Raw genomic sequence first — 25,203 nt, forward strand, 5'->3', positions numbered from 1 at the left:
TTGTTTTTTTTTTATTTTCAACTTTATGTAAATAGAAATATTATAATAAACTAATGAAGCATGAAGGGTTTGGAATAGCCTTTGGAATAACTTATTTTTTGAACTCAAAAGCTCAAAAGTTGATGACAGAGTGCCGTTCAAGAGATAACCTTGCCTTATCTGCCGTGAAAGAAACGTTGGTGGATAAAGATTGAGGTTTTTGTTTGTAAATTGCTGTTTTTGTATCAATGGTGAATAATTGACTGTTTGTTGTGGCATTAGTCGAAACTTCATTATCAGCCCTTACTTTTTTAGACACTGTAATTAAATATTTTTTTATCAACCTCAAGACTGTATGTATGGCTCCAACATTCCATACATCGAGAAACTATAAAGTTTCCAAAGCAGAACTCCTCTGGATGCCTCAATTCGTTGGCGACGTGAAGATGTGAAGTGGCCTGTCACATTGCGTTTATTTTTATGGGGCTACCTCAAAACTTGTAAATACATCAACAAACCACAGGTAGTGTACCTTGAAGCCCTGAGTGAGACAATAACACAATTAATTCAGGAATAGCACGCGCAACGCTTTTGAGGAGTAGGGATAACTTCTTATAACGTCTAAATGAGTGTATGGACAAAAACGGACGCCACCTTACAGATGCTATTTTCCGTGCTTAATAAATGTTTCAATTTTTTCAACACTATCATCAAAATGGCAACGTCCACCTACATACTGAAAAAAAGTGAGTTCCGTTCAACAATAAGTATATAACAGCTATTCAAAATCCTCCATATTTCATTGCCCAACCCTTTATAAACAAATTAGAATATTGTACGGTTATTTGTAGTTTTTGGTTGATGTTGTGTTAACATCTATGATGAGCTGACTCTTATTAGGGTCGAAACACACGAGGCGTTTTTTTAGACGAGTCAGAATGGCACGACAGGACAGGAAGTTCTCCGATTGGCTGATTGGGTTGGTGTATTGAGAATCAGCTAATCGTAGAGCTTCCTGCTCTGTCGTGCCGTGCCGACTCGTCTGAAAAACGCCTTGTGTGTTTCGGCTCTGAACTTCTGTCAAGTGTCCTTCATTCATGAGTTCGTAAATTATAGTTTCACTCAGGTGCTAATCAGTAATTTCCAAATGATTTCAATTAAACTTGAAATTCATATAATTCATGACAACTCGTTTTTCCACAAAAATATGTTTAGGTTTTCTATTGAACTATCCTGAAAATTGTTTCAAATATTCTATAGCTGTATAATTATGTTATTGATATCCAACTGAGCTGTTCAAGTCAAGGAAAGAAATTCTGTTATTTTATTTCCGACAGTGACGTTTTCCCATTGCGCTATCTGTAAATTACGGTTTAAAATGTAGATATTGAGCATATTCCAACTTTCAAATCGCAGAATGTTATTTAATATTTGCCCCTTCAGATTATTCTAGGTCATTGTTTTGCAGTGTACTCATTTTGTCTATATAGACTTTCACAGTACTGTTATCTAGAAATTGAATGAAGCTGAGATACAAACAATTCTCATTCTTCGTACGTAATCACAGAATTCTCAATTATCACTTTGAGCTTTGAACTACTCAACTTCCCGACGTATTTTTTACTCTAAATTGTTCAGTTTTTTGTAGAAAATGAAAGTTTTGGGATTTCAAATTTCGAATGAATATTTATTCAAAATTGAGTTTCATTTCAGAACGTTTTCTTTGAAATAGGATTGACTTTGCATAGAGAAAAAGGTGGACGATTTCTTAGAAAAACTACTTACATTGAAACAGGTTTCTAAAAGATTTCTTCCTCAACAGGAAAACTGAACCGATGTAGTTGTCTCAAGGACAAGACAATATGAGAGATCTGAATATTAATGAGAAATTCTCGGAAAGAATCAAGAGAATGTGAGAGTGAATGTTTAAGCTGTTGAGAATGTGATTCCATTATAACCACTCGAATACATAAGTAATGGTCAGTAGAAATGGATGCTTCAGCCAGAATAGAATAGTAATCAGCTTAAGAAAAATAACATGATGTAACAATAACAAAAGATATTCCATGGATTTTTTTCTTTTACAGTTCTTAGAAAAATAGTATTTAGAATGAAGCCAACATATTGCATTGGGTGGAAAACACCACCATTTACTTCATGAAAGTAGATGAATCAATGAGGAAATTCTGCAATATCTTGAAATAAATGTGTTTATAATGTTTGAGGAAAAAGTTTCTGCTAATTAAAATTGAACAACAAAACTATTTAGAAAATAGAAGAAAGTCAGAAACCAAAAACTAATCAAAGGTCAGTAGAAAACAAACAAGAAGGAAGAGGTGGCTCTTTATTGGGAAACTGTATTTGAACCATGGTCAAGAATATTACCACGAAGAATATGTGGAATATTAGTTTGTTATTTCCTAAATTTTCTTGAAATAACCTTCAGTTCTTAGAAAATGCTTGAAGGTGGGTTTTCGTTTGTGCGTATCCGCGTTCGGCTGCGTAAGCGATTAGCCAAAATAACAACTTTCCTAAACATTAAATCGTATCTATTTGTATCGTATTCACTCAGTTGATATCGTTCGTCATCCCATTTAATATAACAGTGATTTTATTACGAGATCTAAAAAGCGTGAAGCAATGAAACAAAAGATCTCGCACTTGACTCTTTGAGTGATATGAACGAGAGCAGAAAATTATACAGGGAAGTGAATTGGTTCAGGAAGGGGTTTTAGGCCAGGTTGAATGGATGTAAGGATAAAAATGGATGTGTTGTTGATAATGAGAGGTTTTGGAGAGGTGGACTGAGCATTTCGATGGAGTGCTGAATGATGGAGAAGAGGAGCAACCAGGTCAGAGGTTTGAAACTCTGGTGAAAGAAGAGGATGGAACTGCTGAACCTCCTTCGATGAACTAGAGAAGGCAATAGCGACCCTTAAGAATAATAAAGCTCCCGGAGAAGATGGAATAGTGAGTGAGATGATCAAGAATGGAGGTGAAAGATTGAAAAGAGAGTTCTATGAATTGATTTTGATGGTCTGGAGAGAGGAAAGGATGCCAGATGATTGGAACGCAAGTATAATCTGCCCAATTTCATATAGGGGGATAAAGTGATGTGTGATAACTATAGAGGCATCTCTCTACTGAGTATTGTATACAAGATATTTACAAATATCCTTCTTCAAAGGTTCATCCCTTTTGCTGAGGCAATACTGGGGGATTACCAGGGTGAATTTAGAAGAAGCAGAAGCACAGTTGACCTGATCTTCACATTGAGGCAGGCGATAGAGAAGTAAGTGCATTGAGCACAACATAGCTCTTCACATGCTATTTGTGGATTATAAAAGAGCATTTGATAGTTTATGCAGGAGGCAGCTTCTTGAAGCCCTAAACAATAATGGATTGCCATCCAAAATGATTAAGCTCGTGGCAGCTACCCTGGATGAGACATACTCTAGGGTAAGGATAGGCAACACTGTTGGAAGACGTTTCCATGTGAAGTATGGGGTAAGGCAGGGAGATGCTCTGTCGGCATTATTGTTCAATTTGGCTCTACACGAGGCTGTCAAGGATATTACTCATGAAAGAACTATCGTGAATCGATTTTGGCAGGTATGTGGATACGCAGATGATCTGGTCATAATAGGTAAATCGTAATTTTCACGTAATTGGTAAATAATGGTGAGCCAATGGGGCTGAAGAAAATGAGGCCAAAACAAAGTATCTACGAGTGTCACCAGCAGTGGTAAGAGGGTGTGCTAGGAACATGAAAATTGGGCACTACACATTTCAGCAGGTGGACGACTTTGTATACCTAGGAACGCTTGTGGCGAGTAGTGGGAGAGTCACAGCTGACTCTATAAGTAATCGAATCATGGCAGGTAACAGGTCGTTCTATGCTAGTTTGAAATCATTCAAGTCTCGACTATTGACCAGAGCAACAAAAATGAAATTATATAAGGCATTAATCAGGCCTGTAGTATGCTATGGCTCTAAGACTTGGGTACTCACTGCTGGGGACATAGAAAGGCATCGAATCTTAGAAATAAATGTTATTAGGAGGATAGTGGGCCCTATTCACGAAGATAGAATTTGGAGAAGGAGAAAAAATAGTGAAATCGAGCGCTTCCTGGGGAGTGAAGACATCGTCCGATTTATTAAAGCTAGCAGGATTAGGTGAGAATGGGTGATGAAAGGATTGCCAAATGTATATGGAGAGAAAGAATATACAATAGAAGAAGAAAAGGAAGGCCAAGGAATAGATGGATTTGTAGAGTAGAGCAGGATTTGAGAACGCTTGGAGTTCGAAACTGGAAAAAGCAGGCAGTCGATCGGGTGAGATGGAAAGGCTTTGTGAGGGAGGCCAAGTGTTGTAGCGTCCTGTAAAGTTGAGGAGTAAGTAAGTAAGTAAGTAAGTAAGTGATTTTAATACTAAATACGAAACCAACTGAATGGATATGATACAAATAGATTCAATCTATTGTTTTGGATAGTTGCTATTGATTTAACGCATATATTATATCCAAAAATATTACAAACGAAAACTCACCTTTAAAGAGAATATGCGGGTTGAAAGGTTTTCTGTAGGCTCTTATATGATGGCAAATCAAAGGAATCAGGTGAAATGGTTACTCAACCATGGTTAGTCAATAATTAAATAAAAAGTGTAAGTTATATGATGCTTTGCATGAAAAGTATTGCTAATTGTGCAATCTCTTAGGACAACACTATAAATTTGATCACTTTTGGTGAAGCTCCATGGAGATGAATTTTCTGTAAAGTGATATTATAATATGCACCTAAAAAAATTGATTGAAATTTGGTCATCATGAAAATGAAGTTTTTCAAGATTCCAATAGCTCTAAGAATCTAACGGTCCTCAGCTCTTGAAATTTATTTATTGAAAATAAATAAGCATAATATAAAATATATATGTAGTACGAAATACTGTTGAAAAGAAAAATGCACATAGGTATAGATCTGCTAATTGATTTTCTTTATGGACTGCTAACATAAGGGAACCTTGTTATTGTGTCGTTGTGTGTTGGTGATAGTGAGTCACAGCTCGCAGGATGACACTTCTTACAATACGAGCTTAAAAACTAATTTTCAACACATTTATGTTACATACTTTCTACCTTCGAAGTTGAAGCAGCAGTATTTTAATACAAATGTATTTTACCTTATAATCTTTATTATATTGAAGCTTCAATGGTAAAATTACTAGGTACCGTACTGGTAATATCCATGTTCTGATTTTATGAATAAAATAATTATGGCAATGCCATAATTGTCATGATCGTTCAACATTATCATTGCCCTGTCAAGAGTCCAAAAGTGAATTCAAATTATAGAATCATGCTCTGGTTTCTAGCGTTTACTGATTACCGCACTTTGAACAGATTTATTATCTCTGCTGAATATCAGCAAAATGTTATCAAAACTTTCTATCCAATTTAACGACAAAAAGTGAAAATTACTAAAGACCGACACGAACTGAGTCACAGGGCTTCTAGTATTCAGAATAATAACAATAATAGTGTTGTCTCCAAACATCGAGTACGGTACATGTAAGAAAATGCATATAACAAGTTAAAAAATGCTGTGCTATAGTTATGTTCTCGTGGTCAATGATTTCTAATCATTAGTTTTAGCTCCAAACGCTCTCTTTGCATTTACTCTTCAAACTTCTATGTTGTCTGATGCCTTTTTTTCTATAAGCTGTTACTATGCTCCTAGATGTTATGCAACATGAGCCGCTTTTTATCTTCTCATACAGTTAAATCATTTCTGTTTTGATGAGTTTGCTTGCTTTCTACCACTTGAAATGATTTATTGCACTCCACTCGCTACTTGTATTAAATGTTTTTCGCGTGTAGACAAACATTTCAGAAAAACGAACTCTGCGCACATTTTATTCTCAATTTATCACCTTATTTTTCATTATTATTCCGTATTACTGTAGGAATCTAAAAATGCGTTATTGATATATTAACTATAAGCATTCTTTCTATTCACTAAACTAATATTCACATTTGTGACAAAGCTATCTCAGTACAATTTAAAATTTGATTACTTGCTGTTGCATTGAAGAAATATCAATATTCTTGGACAACTTAATTGCCCATTTTTTATTGAGATCTTTCAAAAGTTCTTATATTTTACTTATAAATCAAAGTATAAGAAATTGGCTTTCTTTTTTGAATTCAGTTTGGAACAGGTTTAGACTCTAGTTTGGAGATCATCAGGGTATTATGTGTATATTTTACTTGGTCAATTGAAAAAGAATCTCCATTGATCAGTTATTTGTTCTAGACAAAGATAATAGAGTATTTATGGAAAATTACATTATTATAATGGAATTTTACTTCATCTCTGGTTTAGATAGCCTTTGGTGATTGAAACCTGGTTCAACTCTGGCTTAGATAGGCTTTTGAAATTGAAAAGGGATCTAATATAAACGAAACTACTGTGTATGATAATTATACATTCTCGATTATATTTATTAATATAATAAGAGTAGTAAATTGACTTTTGAATACGTTTCTTCTAGGGTTCAGATGAAAATTTCTTCTAGGGTTACTCAATTTTCTTCTTAGTAAAACATATTCGCATTCATAATCCTTTATCATATATTTATTTTTGATTTATTTATTCCGGAAATAATCTTTCCTAAATGAAAGTGTATTTGTATTTTTTTAATTTGTTTTAAGGTGTTTTGTTTTTATACAAAAGTTATTTATTTATTAAAATTATTTGTGGTTTTTATTCAATTAGTTTTTATACGTCATGTTTTGTTGTCTATTGTTGATTAGGTACTTAACTCACTAATAGATGATTGATTTATCAAAAATACTGTAGATTAGTCAAATAAAGATTCCAAAAGTATTCCTCAATTTTTTCATTATCAACTAATTAATAGTTCAATTTTATTCATTAAATTCCAGTTCAATTTGAATCATAAACATTATCATTGGGTTGTTTGTCATTGTTCTAGGTGAACCATCATGGAGATGATAGAAAGAAATTTGGAGGACTTCATCAACAACATAGACTCTTCAAAAGTATTGGAAAGAAAGGTACCTATCATGCTACTTGTAAAATTCAACAAGTAGACATTAATTCCTGCTTTTTTCAAAATAATTTAATGCTTTTACTGAAGCTTCTCCATGAATTTATTCAGTTGATGCAGACGGTATTTATGTTTGAAAGTTAATCTTGGCTAGTGGTGTTATTGTTCCGACAATCCACAGAAATTAATTTCAAGAAACTACGATAATATGTGAAAGTTGAATTCATTTGAAGTTTTAGCATATTGATTACAAGAATCTTTGAGAATGAAAGAAATATAGAAAAGGAGATTGATGGAGATCTTAAGGTGTCTTCTTACATATTACAAAATACAGATATCAATGAAGAATGAAGTAACATGTGGGAATGTTTTTTTTTCAATAATCATTACTCCTGATTGCATTCAAGTGAATAATTCGTCACTTTGCAAGTTAGATTTTTTTCACTGGAATATTGCAATTGCAGTAGGTTCAAAACTTTTGTTTGTTATTTTCCATGAGTACAGTATTATGTTTTTATCAAAATTCTAATCTAATCATTTTATTTCATTTAAAGTTATTAGGTTTCAAAAGTAAGTTGAGATAGGAAAATAAGGAAGTTCTAAAAGTTTAATCAGTTTATTTTCTCTATTTCATAATAAGGGATTTTATGGAAATTATTGTACTTGTTTTATTTTAATTAACTACTTTTTTATTGAACTTGTTTTGGAGTGTTTCTGGTTTTTATGAAAAAGTACTACTATTGTATTTTATAGTTTTTTCTTGTGAAATAACAAAAAATCCATTCCATACCACCTAAATAGACTCGTTTGTAGTATTGAAGGTGATACCATCACTAAATTAGTACAACCAGTAATCTGCTCCACTCTCTGTAAATGTGTAGTATTTTATTAGCAAGTGCATTTGTCGATTTCGTGCATTTTAATTTAAAACAGACTTCTAATTAAATACGTTATCTGAATATTGAAGGTACAAAATTTTTCTTTATATACTTTTTGATGACACTCATACATTCAATCAGAAAGTTACAGTGACAAAATTATGAATGTGACGTAATTTTGGAAATTAATAATGAATTATATGAATAATACTTTTCAAATAATAATACTGCAAAATATATCCATGGTCGTGCAAAACTATTACAATACTAATCTTCCGTGTTGATTTATTTTCCGCAAATGTATTACAAACATTTTATTTTTTAATATTCTCTATAAAATAATGAATGTTTTTTTCATTTCAGAAAAGAGTAACACAATTACGTGAACAGTTGCAAGATGACAGCGCCATTGAATTACTGAATAAAAACAGCCTGTTGGAAAAGAGGAATGTAACCTGGAATACATTATTTCTTGCTAGTCATAAAGCTTTGAAACTGGTAAGTTTGTTGTAGATAAATGCATGACTGAATTCTAATACAGTGTAATAATATTAAATGCAAATAGTAAATGTATGAAACTTTCAAGAAGAGATAATATCCAAAATCGTTTCGCATGGGAGTGAGGTATCGGATGCGTGTGATTGTTCGAAATAAGCTATGGTCTATGACAAAAGTTATGTATTTGTCTTGAATTCAACCAGCAGAAACAATTATGTATTATTAAAGCATCCTACTTTCTATGAAGATTGTTTTATACCCCACTTTCCAGAATAAGAAAACCATTGGTTCTTATAGGAGTGTTCACACATTGGCGGAATGTAAATATAATATGTGAACTGAACACTCGCATTAATCCGCATTAGAACACTCGACACTTACTTATAAAAGCAATACTATTCTCTTTCTGCCCAGCTGAGCAGAAATATCATTGCAAAATGCAAAGCAAGGCAATTATTCAAACCTCAAAAAAGGCTTGACCATTTTTATATTAATTTTAGAAGTTTGCCAAAAGAAAAGCATTAAAACATATTTTGGATGATTTTATGTGTTTTTTTAAATAGGAAACGGAACGGATTGTGCTGGATCAACGCAAGAAAGGAAACAAAATAACCGGTGCAATGGGGAACGATAGTCTAAGTTTTACATCACTTGTTCTTGCTGTTGCTACGAAAGCCAATTCAGGTACTATAATTATTTAATCTATCTGTATCATTCTAGTTGTAATTTGCATTATGTAGGCTATACTTACATTCACCGTTGCTATAATAGTTGCTCATCTAGCAGTGACTCCATTCCAAACAAATCTGCAGGTAAGCAAACACTGAACGAGAAAATAGTTTATTACGTAGAAAGAAAATATGATACCTTAAAACCTATGACTAGGATTGTTATGTATTTTCTTCTAATTTCCAACACCACTGCATTCACTATCCACAGAAAACCAACAATAAAATACCTCGGAATGATACTGGTTTCTTTTCTACTCTGGGACCACCATATAAATAACCTCTGCACGAAGCTAAAAAATATCATATTCAAGATCAAAATGCTGAGAACATTTATAGACGAGAAGTGCATGAAGATGGTCTACTATTCCTTAGTTCAGTCTTTGCTTACCTATGCAATTGTAGGATGGGGAAGAACAAACTACGTGCACCTCGACCCCCTTATAAAAGTGCAATAAAATAATCAAGCAGAGCCCACCTCGTTATCAGTCTGATCAGCTCTACAATGAATTCGATGTGATGGACGCAAGACAGCTCTACTCCCTAGAAATTTTTAGCAGACTACACAAGAAATATAAACATTCTGATCACGAACTTGGCTAGGAAGGCAACTTACCAACGACACTTCAACCACCCAGCTACAAAACTCTACAATTTACTTCTTGCACACATCAAGATAATAGGAAACTCAATAAAATTTAAAAGCGTCGTTGAAAACTGGATTACAACAACTGGAATACATTATATAGAAAACGTAATTTCGAACAATATGTGAGCTCACTTACCCAATGTATTTGCACCCCACTCTAAATGCATTACTACTACAACTGCTCTAGAACATGGGTTTCCCATAGTTCAGTAGGTTAATTTCCGAAAAATAATTTTCTTCACATTTGTAGTAAATTTATGTATTGTATTTTTAAATATTATGTACATTTTTATTTAAGATTGCTTGTTTGTTTAGATAAATTTCGTTATCAGTGATACCCAATCTCATATTGGTAAAATTTGGTGATAGTACTATCACTCTTATTCGCTAATGTGCTGATATATTAAGCCAATTGAATTTAGAGAGAAGGATTATGAGAATAAAATTAAGCGTGTGATGTACCTGTAAGTTCTCAATATGGAAATTGTTCTTGTTGTTTATAAGCTGGATGTAAGCTTGGAGATGTACTATAAAATAATGAAATTACCTAAAAAAATGGCACTGAAATGATGACTTATCAGTTCCAAGCTCAAGTATCTCAGTTCGAATTTTCAAAAGGATGGTCGTGTGCATTTGGAAATTTACAGCATAGGATAAATTGTGCATTGCTAAAATGAAAAGTTACGAGTGCTTTGCTTCGTGGAAGGAGAGTGAATTGCAAAATAGGTAAGTTAGCGATTATATTGCTCGGGGTAGAAAACTAGCTAATTCCAAAGATACATGAACAGAATATGAAAGTGACACAAATAAGAATATTGAGATTGTTGTGCTGGGCTAAGACGAGACCATATGTATGGAGAAATCAATTAGAATTTGAGTCACATTAAAATAATATGGTCGATTGGCTAAGAAGATGCAAAAGGATGGATGGTTGGTTAGGTAATGTGGAGAGACTTGAGGATGAAAAGTGGGACGGAGGGAGCAGGATTCAGTTTTGGATGATGTGAGAGAAGACTAAGTAGAAGGAGGGGGAGCAACAGGTTTGGGTCTGGAGGAGGGAGTGATGAGGACAGGGTGTTCTGGAGGTACAATCGTGCAACGGGAATGCCAACCTTATTTAAAATTGAATAATGGCTTAGGAAAAAATACGATTGAGAAGTCTAGTGTCAATTCTATTTTAAATCAATATTATCAATAGTTAATTTTCTGAGTGAAATATGAATGTTATTCAGATATATTCATGAATGATCAATAATTAGTCCAATCCAGAACCAATTTCTCCTTGCCAAAATTTCCTTGTGCTAAATACAGAGTGGCCAAAAAACCCCGTATTTTTGGTTCATTTTCCAGTTTTCAGCTGTTTCCGCTTGATTCTGTAATCGGACAAAAATTCCCTCTCGTATTTTTCCAAATAATAACTTTTAACACAATAATCGGATTCCCTCTTACTATAGCTCATTCTTTTCAGCTAGTCAAGGTGGTTCAAAATCATTTATCATAAGTCAAATTTGATAAAAAAATTGAAAATTTATTCTTGAGTTCATTTTAAGCCTATATTTCCATACTAAAAATATCTGGTGTGGCTCACTCACTTAACTTTTCTTGCCGTTATGAAATATAATTTTTCCTACAGTTACTTGAAATGAGACCATTCCTGAACGCAAAGAATCACTTTTCCGCACTAGTGCGCAAAGTGATCACTATGCGTACTCCAGATTTGCAACATGGAAGCACAAAATAGTTGGTGGGTTATATACGGAGGATTAGTTCGCGAAAACCAAAATTAAGTTGGGAACAATGACTGTGGTTAGATAAGAAGCATTTCAATGGCTAAATTTATGATATCCAATCTAGAAATCCAAAACAAGAATAATGTTTATCTGAATCATAATTAAATAATTACTTCTCATCATTTAATAATAAGTTTAATAATGTTTCTTTTTGATTGATAATTATTATTTCTACTCCAAGCAATGAGAAATGTAGCAAATACACATTATGAAATTCGAATTTTGAGGTTACGTTTGATATCCATGTAAATAAAAATAATAAAAAACACATTAGAATATTACAATAAATATTCTCTGTTGTCTATGTTATTTTTATAAATATTTTTCAGTTTACTTTGAGCATTTTTTGGTAATTTTGAGTTAACCAATAAGTCCAACTTTCTGAATCCTGTTTTTGGCCGGATGAAACGAACTTGGGTACGATTCTTTCCACTAGGTCGCGCGCTTGTCGGTTCAGCAATCTAAGGTCTATAAATACAATGCAATCTATATATATAAAAGCGAAATGGCACTCACTCACTGACTGACTCACTCACTCACTCACTCACTCACTCACTCACTCACTCACTCACTCACTCGCATAACTAAAAATCTACCGGACCAAAAACGTTCAAATTTGGTAGGTATGTTCAGTTGACCCTTTAGAGGCGCACTAAGAAATCTTTTGGCAATATTTTAACTCTAAGGGTTGTTTTTAAGGGTTTAAAGTTCGTCTTTTAGCATGTATATTCTTCTTCTCCCAATCTCTTAATTATAATTGAAATTTCCATATCATATGTTACTATAGAACTATAATCTAGATAGAGTACCTCTTCGAAACAGTTGTTAACTGGCAACTAAATTAATAATTTTGTCAGGTTGGCATTAAGTTGAGTTGACTTTGTTAGGTTGGCACCAAGTTGAAGATTTAAATGCATTTATCGAGGAAAAATTGATTGGGCACTGCTACTTCAATCCTGGGAATATATATTACTAGCCGTCAGGCTCGCTTCGCTCGCCATATCCGTTTAGCCAGACGTTTAGTCTGGACCCCCGACTGGATTGTCCTAACATGATAAAAATGCAGGCGAGCGAAGCGAGCCTGCTAATCTCATTCTTGGACAATCCAGTCGGGGGTCCAGGGGGCGGAGTCCCCTGGCTAGACGGATATGGCGAGCGAAGCGAGCCTGACGGCTAGTATACAATATAATGCAAGGTATTAATAGACCTTGCAGCCATCCCAATCAGCTGTTGACATTATTGGCGTGTATTTTGAATGCGAATTTGTTCTTCCTGTATTTTTTTCTGATTTTTAGTATGAATAAAAATGAGAACTTCTGCTGAGAATTTTCAACTTCAATGAAAATATTATTCATGTAATTTTGACAAAATGAATATTTAAAATTAATTGATAGATTTTTGAAATTTAAATTGGTTTAATTATTAATATTGATTAATTAATAATAAATACTTATATTTAAAATAATTTATTTATAAAAATATTAAATATTGAAATAAAATTAATGATGAAATAATGAATGAATTAATATTGAAATATTTGAATATATTCAATTATTCACTTTGAATATTATTTATTATTCATTATTTTAAATAATATTTTTTTATTTTTGAATTGATGGTTTGATAGAGTATTCAGAAATTGATTTTTTTTTCAAAATTATTTAAATTTTCAAGTCAATTGGATTAATTTAATTATCGATTATTAATTCTCAATTTAATTATTAGTTTTTAGATAAATTAAGGTTTTTATTAATAACAAAATTACACAGACAAACATTTGATGGATTTCAGGACATTTCACCCATGATTACTCACTTTTCACATTCAATGGTAACTGTAGGAAAAATTTAATGTGAAATATGTGCACAAAGCTTCTTTGCTGCACTCAAGGAACTATTCGGCACTCGCCTACGGCCCATTTGTAAACGTTTCTTTCGGTGCAGCAAACTGTCACTTGGCGCACTAGTTGCACAAATAACTATTAAAATGATCAGCTGACGAGATCAATTCTGCTATCTCTTCCAGTGAATGATTTAATAGACACAACAGTTGCCTCTTTCATTAAGTTTGCATTTTAATAATAAAATTTTCTTGAATTTCGAGCTTATTTTCAATTTTATGTAAAAATATTACTGGACATTAATTGTAGAGGTTTTCATGTTCAATCTTTTCCTCTTTAAATTTTTAGTTTAAATTGTATCTGAAGCCTGATAATTGGAAATCTAAAATCAAACTTTGAATAGATGGGGTGTAGCTCTTGCAATTTTTTTCAATCTGTAGTAACTTTTTAATGATATTGAAATTGGAAGAATCGTTTTTGGAGTGAAAAGAGGTGAAAATTCTCCACAACCTTTATCTGAACTTTTTTAGTTTTAAAAGATCTGAAGTTTTTATCTGAACTACTAGTCCAGGCAATGAATGCTCAAAAGAGGTTTTAAAGTAAAGGTTTGGAAGATAATCTTTGACCCCGCATTTCTGTTTAGAGTAGTAAGGAGGTAAAAATCAAAAGTCCCCACCCCTACCCCTTGTGATAAGGGGGTGGGGATGGTTCAAAGGTACCATTTTTTGGTTTCTCGCATATAAATCGAAAAATATATATATTATGAACGTAACTGTCATATACAAAATTAAAGCTTACATAATTTCCTACAATACCCATCTCACAACTTTTCCTATATCTTCTCTAGTTTTCGAGATATCCGTTCTTGAAGGTGTGACATTTTTGAAAAAAAGACACATTTGCCACCAATTTTTTGCTATTTTCGCTCTTATAACTTTCTAAATCGATGGAAAAAATACATGCTGATTATGAGCTCATAGAGCATTAAATTCTCTTCAATTTGATGTACAATTTCACACTTTTACGCATTTCCCTACAACTGCAGCAGCTTTTGTGTTGTGTGAAACCTCCAGTTTTGCAACAATAGACCAATTGACAAAGGAATTCGGAGGGAATGTTTTGAACACAATTTTTGACTTTACAGCTTTGTTGAAACTAGTTAGGAGGAGAACATATCAATTCCTAACTCATGTGCTAAAGGGATGAGGGTGGTTTAAAAGTTGCATTTTCCAGCTTTCTGCTTCCACGCTCATATCTTGAGAACAATGCGTCCAACCGACATAATTATTAAAAAATGAAGCTTGATAAATTCTCAGTTGATTTTCTAATATTCCCAACAGTTCCCGATATATTCGCTCTTGAAGGTGTTTAATATTGTTGAAATAACAGGTTTCTATCCAACTTTTTGCTCTTTCAGGGCTTACAACTCCAACAATGCATCGTAAAAATTGATGATTATAGTAGACTTGTAGAGCATTAAGTTTTTTTTTTTTTGAAATGATGTATTATTTCACTATTCCAAGTTTTAGTTTTATTTTTAGAGCAATTTTAATGTAGGGGGTGAAATTTTCAATATTGCCACTTTTCAATAAATTTCCACTTTCCGACCAAATTTAACTAAAATGCATGATTTTGAACCGCCTCGTCAAGCTGAGAAGAATGAGCTATAATAGTACGAGGAGATCCGATCATTGTGTCAAAAGTTGTGAGTGTTTGAAATATTGATACTTGAAGACACTTAGTGTACTTATGCTCCCCTCTTCACTTGGAAATACTGAAATTAAGTACATCTAACGGTAGTCCAGTCACTTTATACATTGGTGCATGCAATCTATATAGTAGTTCTGATTTTCTAATATATCATTTGGGTACATAAGAGAAGTCCAGAATCAATTTCTTCATGCAAAATTTCCTTGTGCTAGATACAGAGTGGCCCAAAAACCTCGTATTTTCGGCTCATTTTCCAGTTTTCAGCTATTTCTGCCAAATCTCGTAATCGGACAGAAACATTTGCTCTTGCTTTTTTTTAGATTATCCAATTCTGAATAAAATGAGATATTCGGAACTCTCTATCTTCAATGAGTACTGACTTATGAGTTTTCAAAAATGAGTGAAATTTGAAGAAAAAAATCAATTTTGATGAATTTTAGTTTTTGATCAACAATATCTTCCGATTGTTACCATTTAGATGTATAATTCAAAATTCCTCTGGGCGTATTTTTGTGCTCTACAATCTCAGATCAGGTAGAGCGCTCTATCTCATATAGATTTCCAGGTACACCTGACAACAATGTTCCTTGTATTGTGAAAAACACCTAATTTTCAGCTTCAACCATCATCACCAACTACATTGTCCTCATATTGATATTTCGCACAATGACATAGGTTCATGAGATCATGTTCTATGAGAATCACCCGTTAGATGCACTTCATTTCAGTATTTCCTAATGGAGAGGCGAGCTTAAGGACACCTCAAGGATCAAAATTTCAAACACTTATAACTTTTGACACAATGCTCAGATTTTATTGTACTACACTTCATTCTTCTCGGCTCGTTAAGGCGGTCCAAAATCAAGCATCATAGTTCCGAATGATCTCATTTTATTCAGAATTTAATAATCTAAAAAAAAGGCGAGAGCAAATGTTTCTGTCCGATTACGAGATTTGGCAAAAATAGCTGAAAACTGGAAAATGAGCCGAAAATACGAGGTTTTTGGGCCATTCTGTATCTAGCACAAGGAAATTTTGCATGAAGAAATTGGTTCTGGACTTCTCTTATGTACCCAAATAATATATTAAAAAATCAGAACTACAATATAAATTGCAAGCACACCCCCTCTTTTATGTCTATATTGACTGGACTACGGGTGATTCTCATAGATTATGATCTTATGAACCTATAAAATTGTGCAAACTCTTAATGTGAGGACAATGAAGTTAATGATGATGGTTAAAGCTAAAAATGAGGGGTTTCTAAAAATATTGCATTGTTATTGTTATCAGGTGTACCTGGGAATCTATATGAGATAAAACGATCTACCTAGTCTTAGGTTGATGAGCATAAAATTAAGCCCAGAGGGATTTTGAATTTTACATTCGAATGGTGAAAATCGTGTATCTCATTTTACTCATTCATTTTTTTAAATGAATAAATAAATAGAAATAAAAACTGATATTCATCAAAATTAATTTTTTCTTGAAATTTCACTCATTTTACAAAAATTGTAACTCAGTACTTATTGAGGATAGAGTGCTCCGGATGATTTCACTATATTAGAAATTAATTTGAAGTGTGCCTTCTCCATACGAGTCAGAGGTAACACAATTTGATAACTCTAGTTTCAGATATTGATGTTTTTCAATGAAGTTTGATGATATATTATGTGTCCGACTCCTTCATCTTATCCTTATTTTGTGAAAAATGAAGATTCAAAATTTCTTTTCATAGCTTTTCTTGTGTTTTATCTTGTTTCATGACTCTTTATAATATAAACACTTGATAATGGAATGAATATCATCAGATCACGTGAACAAAAAAATAAAATAAAAGGGTGGGCCTACCTGAGATACTATATGATAACACTGTACTCCTGATAAGTTGAAAATTTTCAAGCTGAAAGTAGATTCATTTGTTGCACATTCGGTTCAGATATTAACAAATATTACCAATATTATCACATATAGTGAGAACGAATTACTCTGAAGCTTTCTATTCTCACTGAACATGAAGAGGCAATTACCAAGCCAGAATCGCAGTTCCGTTCAAATAATTATTATCAGAGCTTTCAAATTGATGCTATGTAACTATGGATTTTATCCCCATCTCACAATTTCCCTATTTATCCTTATCCTGATTCAGAATAAAGTAGTTGATCTCTATAATCACAAAAATCAATGTACAGTACCTATAATAAATAGTGAAAATAACAAAATTTCTAGTAATAATGCAACTTTTTCCAGGTACGAATTTCAAGGCTCATAAAATGACTTATCTCATTCACAGGCAGAAATTCCAATGATCATCATAATAGTAATTTAATGAAAATTGTTTGTATTGTACATTGTTCGAGGTAAGATAAGCTACATCTTTAAGGTAATCAACGTATTTAGATATCATGTTTATGAATGAAAGCGGGACTGTGATAGAAGATTGGTCAAACTGAAATATAAACATTATATACAATACATATTCTGATCAACTATAATTACAAATGATAGTATCAAGCCGAAATGAATTGAGCAACTGAATTTCAAAGTTACTATCCACTGTTCAAATCGCACTTTGATTTCCTTTTATGTATTGTATGTTATGTATTTGCTATTCGATTTGACGCCGTGGAAGGGGAAACAGTCGACGCGGATGACTCTTAGGATGAAAATTAGGCGTGGCTGACTCTCTAAGCCATAGTAAACAGCAAACTGGAAATCAATTATCTATGTAACCATTAATCGGAAAAAAAATCTATCATATTTCATTCGATTCGTTAAATTAAGGACTACAATATTAGTTGGATTTATTTCCTCAATAAATTGAACAGTTTCCTTGATAAAATAATATAATGTAAAAATTCAGGCGTTTTTCGACTTGATTTTTTTGTTTTCTCCGATTAACATCGAAGCAAGTAATTTTAAAGAACAATGTGACGAATAATTATTGTAGCCACATTCATTGCGAATCCATTGATGTATATTATTATGTATTTGCGATTCAAGTTGACGCTGTGGAAGGGGAAACAGCCGACGCGGCAGACTCCCTTAACCATAGTAAACAGAATATAATACTGCTGTCTACATTGCAACTCATTTACACTATGACGCTCGAAACAATTAATTTTGTCTATTGTTTTGACATGCGCTGTATATAGATTTTCACTTTTCAATACTCTAAAAAAATATTACAATTTTCTTGATTTAATCATGCTCATGATAAAAATCAGGATTTCGTTGTTTCAGGATGTCGTCACAGAATTTATTATATTAATTTGAAGTGTGCCTTCTCCATACGAGTCAGAGGTAACACAATATGATAACTCTAGTTTCAGATATTGATGTTTTTCAACGAAGTTTCATGATATAAATTATGTGTCCGACTCCTTCATCTTATCCATATTTTGTGAAAAATGAAGATTCAAAATTTCTTTTCATAGCTTTTCTTGTGTTTTAACTTGTTTCATCACTCTTTATAATTTGAACACTTGATAATGGAAAGAATATCTATCATCAGATCACGTGAACAAAAAAAAATAAAAAGGTGGACCTACCTGAGATACTATATGATAACACTGTACTCCTGATAAGTTGAAAATTTTCAAGCTGAAAGTAGATTAATTTGTTGCACATTCGGTTCAAATATTACCAAATATTACCAATATTATCACATATAGTGAGAACGAATTACTCTGAAGCTTTCCATTGTCACTGAACATGAAGAGGCAATACCAAGCCAGAATCGCAGTTCCGTTCAAATCATTATTATCAGAGCTTTCAAATTGATGCTATGTAACTATGGATGTTATCCCAATCTCACAATTTCCCTATTTATCCTTATCCTGATTCAGAATAAAGTAGTTGATCTCTATAATCACAAAAATCAATGTACAGTACCTATAATAAATAGTAAAAATAAAAAAAATTCTTGTAATAATGCAACTTTTTCTAGGTACGAATTTCAAGGCTCATGAAATGACTTTTTCTCAATCACAGGCAGAAACTCCAATGATCATCATAATAATAATTTAATTAAATTGTTTGTATTGTACATTGTTCGACGTAAGATAAGCTACATCTTTATAAGGTAATCAACGTATTTAGGATTATCATGTTTATGAATGAAAGCGAGACTGTGATAGAAGATTAGTCAAACTGAAATATAAACATTATATACAATGCATATTTCTGATAAACTATAATTACAAATGATAGTATCAAGCCGAAATGAATTGAGCAACTGAATTTCAAAGTTACTATCCACTGTTCAAATCGCACTGTGATTTCCTTTTACTTTCGAATTGATTGAATTGCCTCACTCTTCAACATAAAAATTATTGTAAAAAAAACAGTGGAATGTGGACGATGAGCCCATTATAAGCTCAATATACTTGTGTACTAGAATTCACTTGAACTAACTCATCACTTCAACCCTTCAATGATCACAATGAACTAGAATGGTATAAAAACAATGAAATTGATAATCAGGTACAATTTTCAAATAGCTTCACCCAACTGAATCTGTGAATGCTAAGTCATAAGAAATCATGTTCAATATATTTAATTTGAATGCTTCAAATAGAACATGATCTATTCTTTTGGTGCCCTTATCAAAATCAATTTCAATCAACATTAATCGACAAAGAGAAAAGCTTCCGCCAACCTTGTGTAATGAATGACAAGATGCGAGTGGAGGTGAAAAATCGATATGTTAACAAAAATAATAGAGGATGATGAATAATCTTTCAATTAATCTTATACGGTAGGGTACTTTGTGGTTAAATGTGAAACACTTTCATGATTTTCCTACCTTTTATGCATGCTTACTCTTCCTTAATTTGTATGTTTGCATGGCTTTCATCTTTAGAATCTACTGAATTTTCATATTGGACTGTCTAAATAATGTAGATTCAACTAGTAAGAACGGAAGATAAGCTACTTTACAGAGAGAATCATAGAAAGTTTCAACTCAACAAGCCCAATGTATAAATTTTTTATGCCCCAGCCGTCATATATTTTGCTCAACTGAAGGTATATTATCAACCTGGCTTTGGAGAATATCAACTGTAGAAAACAGCAAACACTGCACGCTATGATTTTTCAGGAAATTGCCACTGTTAACACTATTGTAATCTATGATTTATCTCAGTTTTTGACATTCATAACTTATGATAAATTTTAGCATAGAATTATGATCATACACACATATTTTAAATATGTATTATATTATGTAATAGTATGAATCGGTTGCAATTAATATCTTTGTCTGTCATAGAATGCATGATTTAGCACATCAGAACAAACAAACATCATAACAACATCATAACAACAAAATGATTTTAGAGAATTAAAATGTGAAAAATTAGTTTCATCACATGTCAAAACAATAGAAAAAATTTATTGTTTCGAGCGCCATAGTGTGAATAAATGCAACTTAGAAAGCAGTAGGCCTTCTACTGTATTTTACTGTTTACTATGGTGAAGAGAGTCAGCCACGCCGTACCGCGTCGACTGTTTCCCCTTCCACAGCGTCAAATCGAATCGCAAATAAATCACAATATAAAATCAATGGATTCGCAATGAATGTGGCTACATTAATTATTTGTCAAATTTTCTTCAGATTATTTGCTTCGAAGTTAATCGGAGAAAACAAAAATCAAATCGAAAAACCCCTAAATTTTTACATATAATATATTATATTATTTTATCAAGGAAACTGTTCGATTTATTGAGGAAATGAATACGACTAATATTTTAGTCCATAATGTAACGAATCGAATGACATTTGATAGATTTTTTCCGATTAATGGTTACAGAGATAATTGATTTCCAGTTTGCTGTTTACTATGGCTGAGAGTCAGCCGCGCCGTTCCGCGTCGACTGTTTCCCCTTCCACGTAGTCAAATCGAATCGCAAATACATAACAATATACATCAATGGATTTGCAATGACAGTGGCTACATTAATTATTTGGCTCATTTTCCTTTAAAACTACTTGTTTCGAAGTTAATCGAAGAAAACAAAAAAATCAAATCACAAACCCCCTAAATTTTTACATATATATTATTTTATCAAGAAAACTGCTAATTTTATTGGAAAAATGAATATAACTAATATTGTAGTCCATAATGTAACGAATCGAATGGCATATAATAGAACTGTTTCCGATCAATGGTTACAGAGATAATTGATTTCCCGTGTTTACCTGCATTTTTCATGTTTTAAGGGGCTGGGGCGGAAAGCTCCAAGTGGATTTCTTGGGACTTTTGGGAGAATGACCCTCTGGGAGGGTTCTATCAATGGTGGGAAATTCAGCCTCTATTTAATTTTCGGTACGAAACTGCTTTTTTGGACCTTCATTGACTGGGCTATAAGTTCAAATTCATGATACCATAAAAAGTAGTCAATTTCTTGTAAAAAAACAAAAAAAAAAAACAGCTGAGGTATTAGCATTATGTAGAGGAGAGTTGCCAAAATCGTACCACTTCCTAAATCGTACCACCTTGATTTCTATGTGAATTAGAGTGATTGTAGCGCCCACGCGGCTGTATGTGTTACTACTCCATTATTGAAACAGTGGGATAAATTTCAGAGCACGTGCGATTTGTCTCGAAGTTTTTTAAATTGTTTAACTGTTTTGGAGCTAGCTGGTGGTGTTTTGGGACTTTTTTTGATAAGACCTTCATGACCCTTTAGGTGAGTACTCATACAAGTTTGATTTAGTTTGATAAAATAGAAATAATGTAGAGTATTTTGATTGACTAGCTCGTGTCTTCATGTGTTTTTAAGGTTAGAAATAAGTTATGATTGCCGCGATACCCAGTCGCCTAAATCGTACCTACAATGGTCTCTCAAATCGTACCAGTACGATTTGGGAGTCCATTGCATTCTATGCTCCATACTTGCCACTTTTGTTATGTAGGCGCAAACAGTAGACTATTCCTTATCCAAATCTAATAGAAATTACTTTGTTTTCCATTCAAATAAATGTAAAAAAAACAAACACAATTAACTATTGTGTTTCAGAATGGCAAAAAGGAAGTATGGAGCTTGGAAGGAAGAGGACATGGAAAGAACATTGGCTGCATATAGAAACGGAGACATCGGCTTCAACGAATGCTGCAGACAATATGGAATTCCTAAACCGACTCTGAAGCGTCATTTAGATGGAAAAAATATTACTGCTAATGAAGGGAAAAAATCAATGGGACGTCACAACACATTACCACCTGAAGTGGAACACCAGCTTGTTGAACACATAAAGAAACTGGAGGCATGTTTTTTTGGCTTACCATAACTGACGTTCGTAGACTAGCATTTCAAATTGCTGAGAGGAATTGTATCCCCCATGTATTCAATGAAGAGAGCAGAATCGCTGGGAAAAAATGGTACTACAATTTTATGAAACGCCACAAGGACATTTCACTTCGTGAGCCTCAGGCAACATCTTTGGCTAGAGCTCAAGGATTTTCCAAAGAAAATGTAAATGAATTTTTTGTACTTTTGAGAAAGACTGTAGAGGAGAATAAAATTGATGCCACCTGTATTTTTAACATTGATGAGACAGGCGTGAGTACTGTACAGAACAAATGTCAGAAGGTGATAGCAGAGAAGGGTAAGCGAGCTGTTGGGTCCATATCTAGTGGAGAAAGAGGTGTTAATACCACTGTTGTTTGTTGTTCAAGTGCAGCAGGGATGTATGTTCCACCCTTAATCATATTTAAAAGAATGAGGATGTGTGATGATTTGAAGGTTGGTGCACCACCTGGAAGTCTAGTGGATATTTCGGAAAATGGATGGATAAATTCTGAGTTGTTTGTTAAGTGGCTTCGACACTTTATTGAAACAGTGAAGCCAACCAAAGAGAGAAAAGTTCTTCTCCTTCTTGATGGCCACACAACTCATTCCAAGAACTTGGAAGCATTGGAAATTGCTCGCGAGGCTGGCGTGATAATGTTGCAACTACCAGGACATACAACTCATCGTCTGCAACCATTGGACAGGTCCTTTTTCAAACCTTTCAAAGGCTACTTCACTCAAGCTGTGGATAAATGGCTTCGAACAAACCCTGGTCTGAGAATCACCCAATATCAGATTTCACAGTTAGTGAATGAAGCATATTGCAAAGCTGCCACAATCGAAAACTCCTGCAATGGCTTCAAATGTAGTGGTGTTTGGCCTGTTGATGCTTCGATCTTTTCCGAGATGGACTTTCTGCCAGCCGAGTGCCTCAACAAATCTTCAGAAGAAAATCTAGAGAAAGGTGATAATTTAGACAAAGAAACTTCAAACTTTAACAAAAATGAAAATCTAAACTCTCTCAACAGTTCGAACGATTCAATTTCGAAACTCAATGTTTCAATTGAAACTATTTCCCCACTTCCAATACCAAACAGAGGGAGGAGTAGCTCTACTCCAAAGATACAGAAAGCTGTAATCCTAACAAGCAGCCATACAAGAATCAAATTGAACTAGCGCATGAGCTGAAACTTGCTAGGGAAAAGGTAAAGGAGCTTCAGATGAAAATCAAACCATTGCCTAAGACAATGAAATTGAACAAAACTAATCAGAAGGCTCCAGGAAGGTTCACAGGAAGAAAGAAGACAACCAGGACATCCACAAAAACCAGTGAACCACAGGAAAGTGATTTGTCGAATGGAGAAAATAATCGAGCACTCCTAAACCAAGCTGGATCTTTCACCCAGAATGATGTAATAATTGAAGTGGATGCTGGAGAGTGGTTTTGTTCAATATGTGAAGAAAAAACTGTTGAGGATATGGTACAATGCTTAATTTGTGAAAATTGGGTTCACGAAAAATGTGCTGGTACAAAAAAGAGAATCAAGAAATATGTTTGTTACAAGTGTTGTTCTTAGAAAACAATAAACAATCATTTTTCTCCTGAAAAAGCATTCCAATAAAAACTTGTTTTATCTATCATAAATTGTCATTGTATGATATTAATAATAAATATTTTGTGAATTGTTTCTGTTTTCTGTTTTTCAATTGATTTCATCTCAAGGTATAATCAGGGTGGTACGATTTAGGAAACAGGGGGTACGATTTAGGCAACTAGTTTCCCAAATCGTACTGACTGCATGACTTCACTAAAAGTGTCACAGTATAGCAAAATATCTCCATTTGGGTTGAAAGAAGTGACATTTACTTCCCTCAACAACCAATCCTTTGAATAACAGTCAAACTTTGAAAAAAATGATCATCTTAAAGTGAGTAAAAAGTAAATTTTAAAAAGTGGTACGATTTAGGCAACCTTCCTCTATAACATATTATCCAAGGTATCTATAATACAATGTATTCTAGGTACATTGTTAATATCCTAACATATTTTTGACTAAATTTACTTTTAGTTTTTCTACAAACTCCAAGTTTCTTACCAAATAACTTACCTCTCGTGTTTTCTGGATCTTACTCTTACTGGTATCTTTCATTCTATCCTTCATACTGCTGATTATATATTGTATGACAATATAATCCCGTAGTACATTAGGACACCTAAGGTGTCTATGTGTGAAGTAAGTGGAAACACCAGTGAGACACCGTCACCCTATGCACCGCGACTCGCGTCCATGCGATGTCCCAATGTAATACGAGTCTCATAGCCTCACACTGATGCGGGATTAATTCCTCTGAATGAGGAATAGTTTAGCTGTCCGTAAAGTATTTAAGAGAGTTGACTTCTCGAGTGGGCATTAGTTCCTTATTGAGCTAATTATCCTAGAAACACCAGCTCGGACAACTTAGGGTGTCTTCCTGATATCCCAGCTTGTATTACAATACGGACGCTACTTGTGTTCTAATGTAAAACGGGACATGAGATCTTATTTCTGAAAGATTTTAATAGCTCTCTCAGCGTCTTTGATACCTAGAAACCAATCGGAATCATTAAACCAATAATTACTAGAGTCATTCTGATTCGTCCATCAGTACTGGAATAGTTCTAGAATTCGTTGCAGCCCTAAAAGCTCTGATGCTGTCAATCTAGTTGGTTAGTTTGAAGTGAATCAAACTTTTACTAGGGTATATTTTATCAGTCAGCTAGCA

At 33.4% G+C, this 25,203-nt stretch overlaps 1 protein-coding gene across 2 annotated transcripts in view; it reads left to right on the forward strand.

Moving 5' to 3' along the window:
• Positions 1 to 25,203, forward strand: part of LOC111051994 (serine-protein kinase ATM) — a 145,503-nt gene that overhangs the window by 6,132 nt on the left and 114,168 nt on the right. For both annotated transcript variants that reach the window (XM_039435297.1, XM_039435301.1), the window contains exons 2-4: positions 6,977 to 7,058; positions 8,293 to 8,427; positions 8,991 to 9,111. In XM_039435297.1, coding sequence (XP_039291231.1) covers positions 6,987 to 7,058; positions 8,293 to 8,427; positions 8,991 to 9,111 — 328 coding nt within the window. In that variant the 5' untranslated portion in view covers positions 6,977 to 6,986. The remainder of the gene's footprint in view (positions 1 to 6,976; positions 7,059 to 8,292; positions 8,428 to 8,990; positions 9,112 to 25,203) is intronic.

This window comes from Nilaparvata lugens, chromosome 1 (assembly GCF_014356525.2).
Source record: "Nilaparvata lugens isolate BPH chromosome 1, ASM1435652v1, whole genome shotgun sequence".
Lineage (NCBI taxonomy): Eukaryota > Metazoa > Arthropoda > Insecta > Hemiptera > Delphacidae > Nilaparvata > Nilaparvata lugens.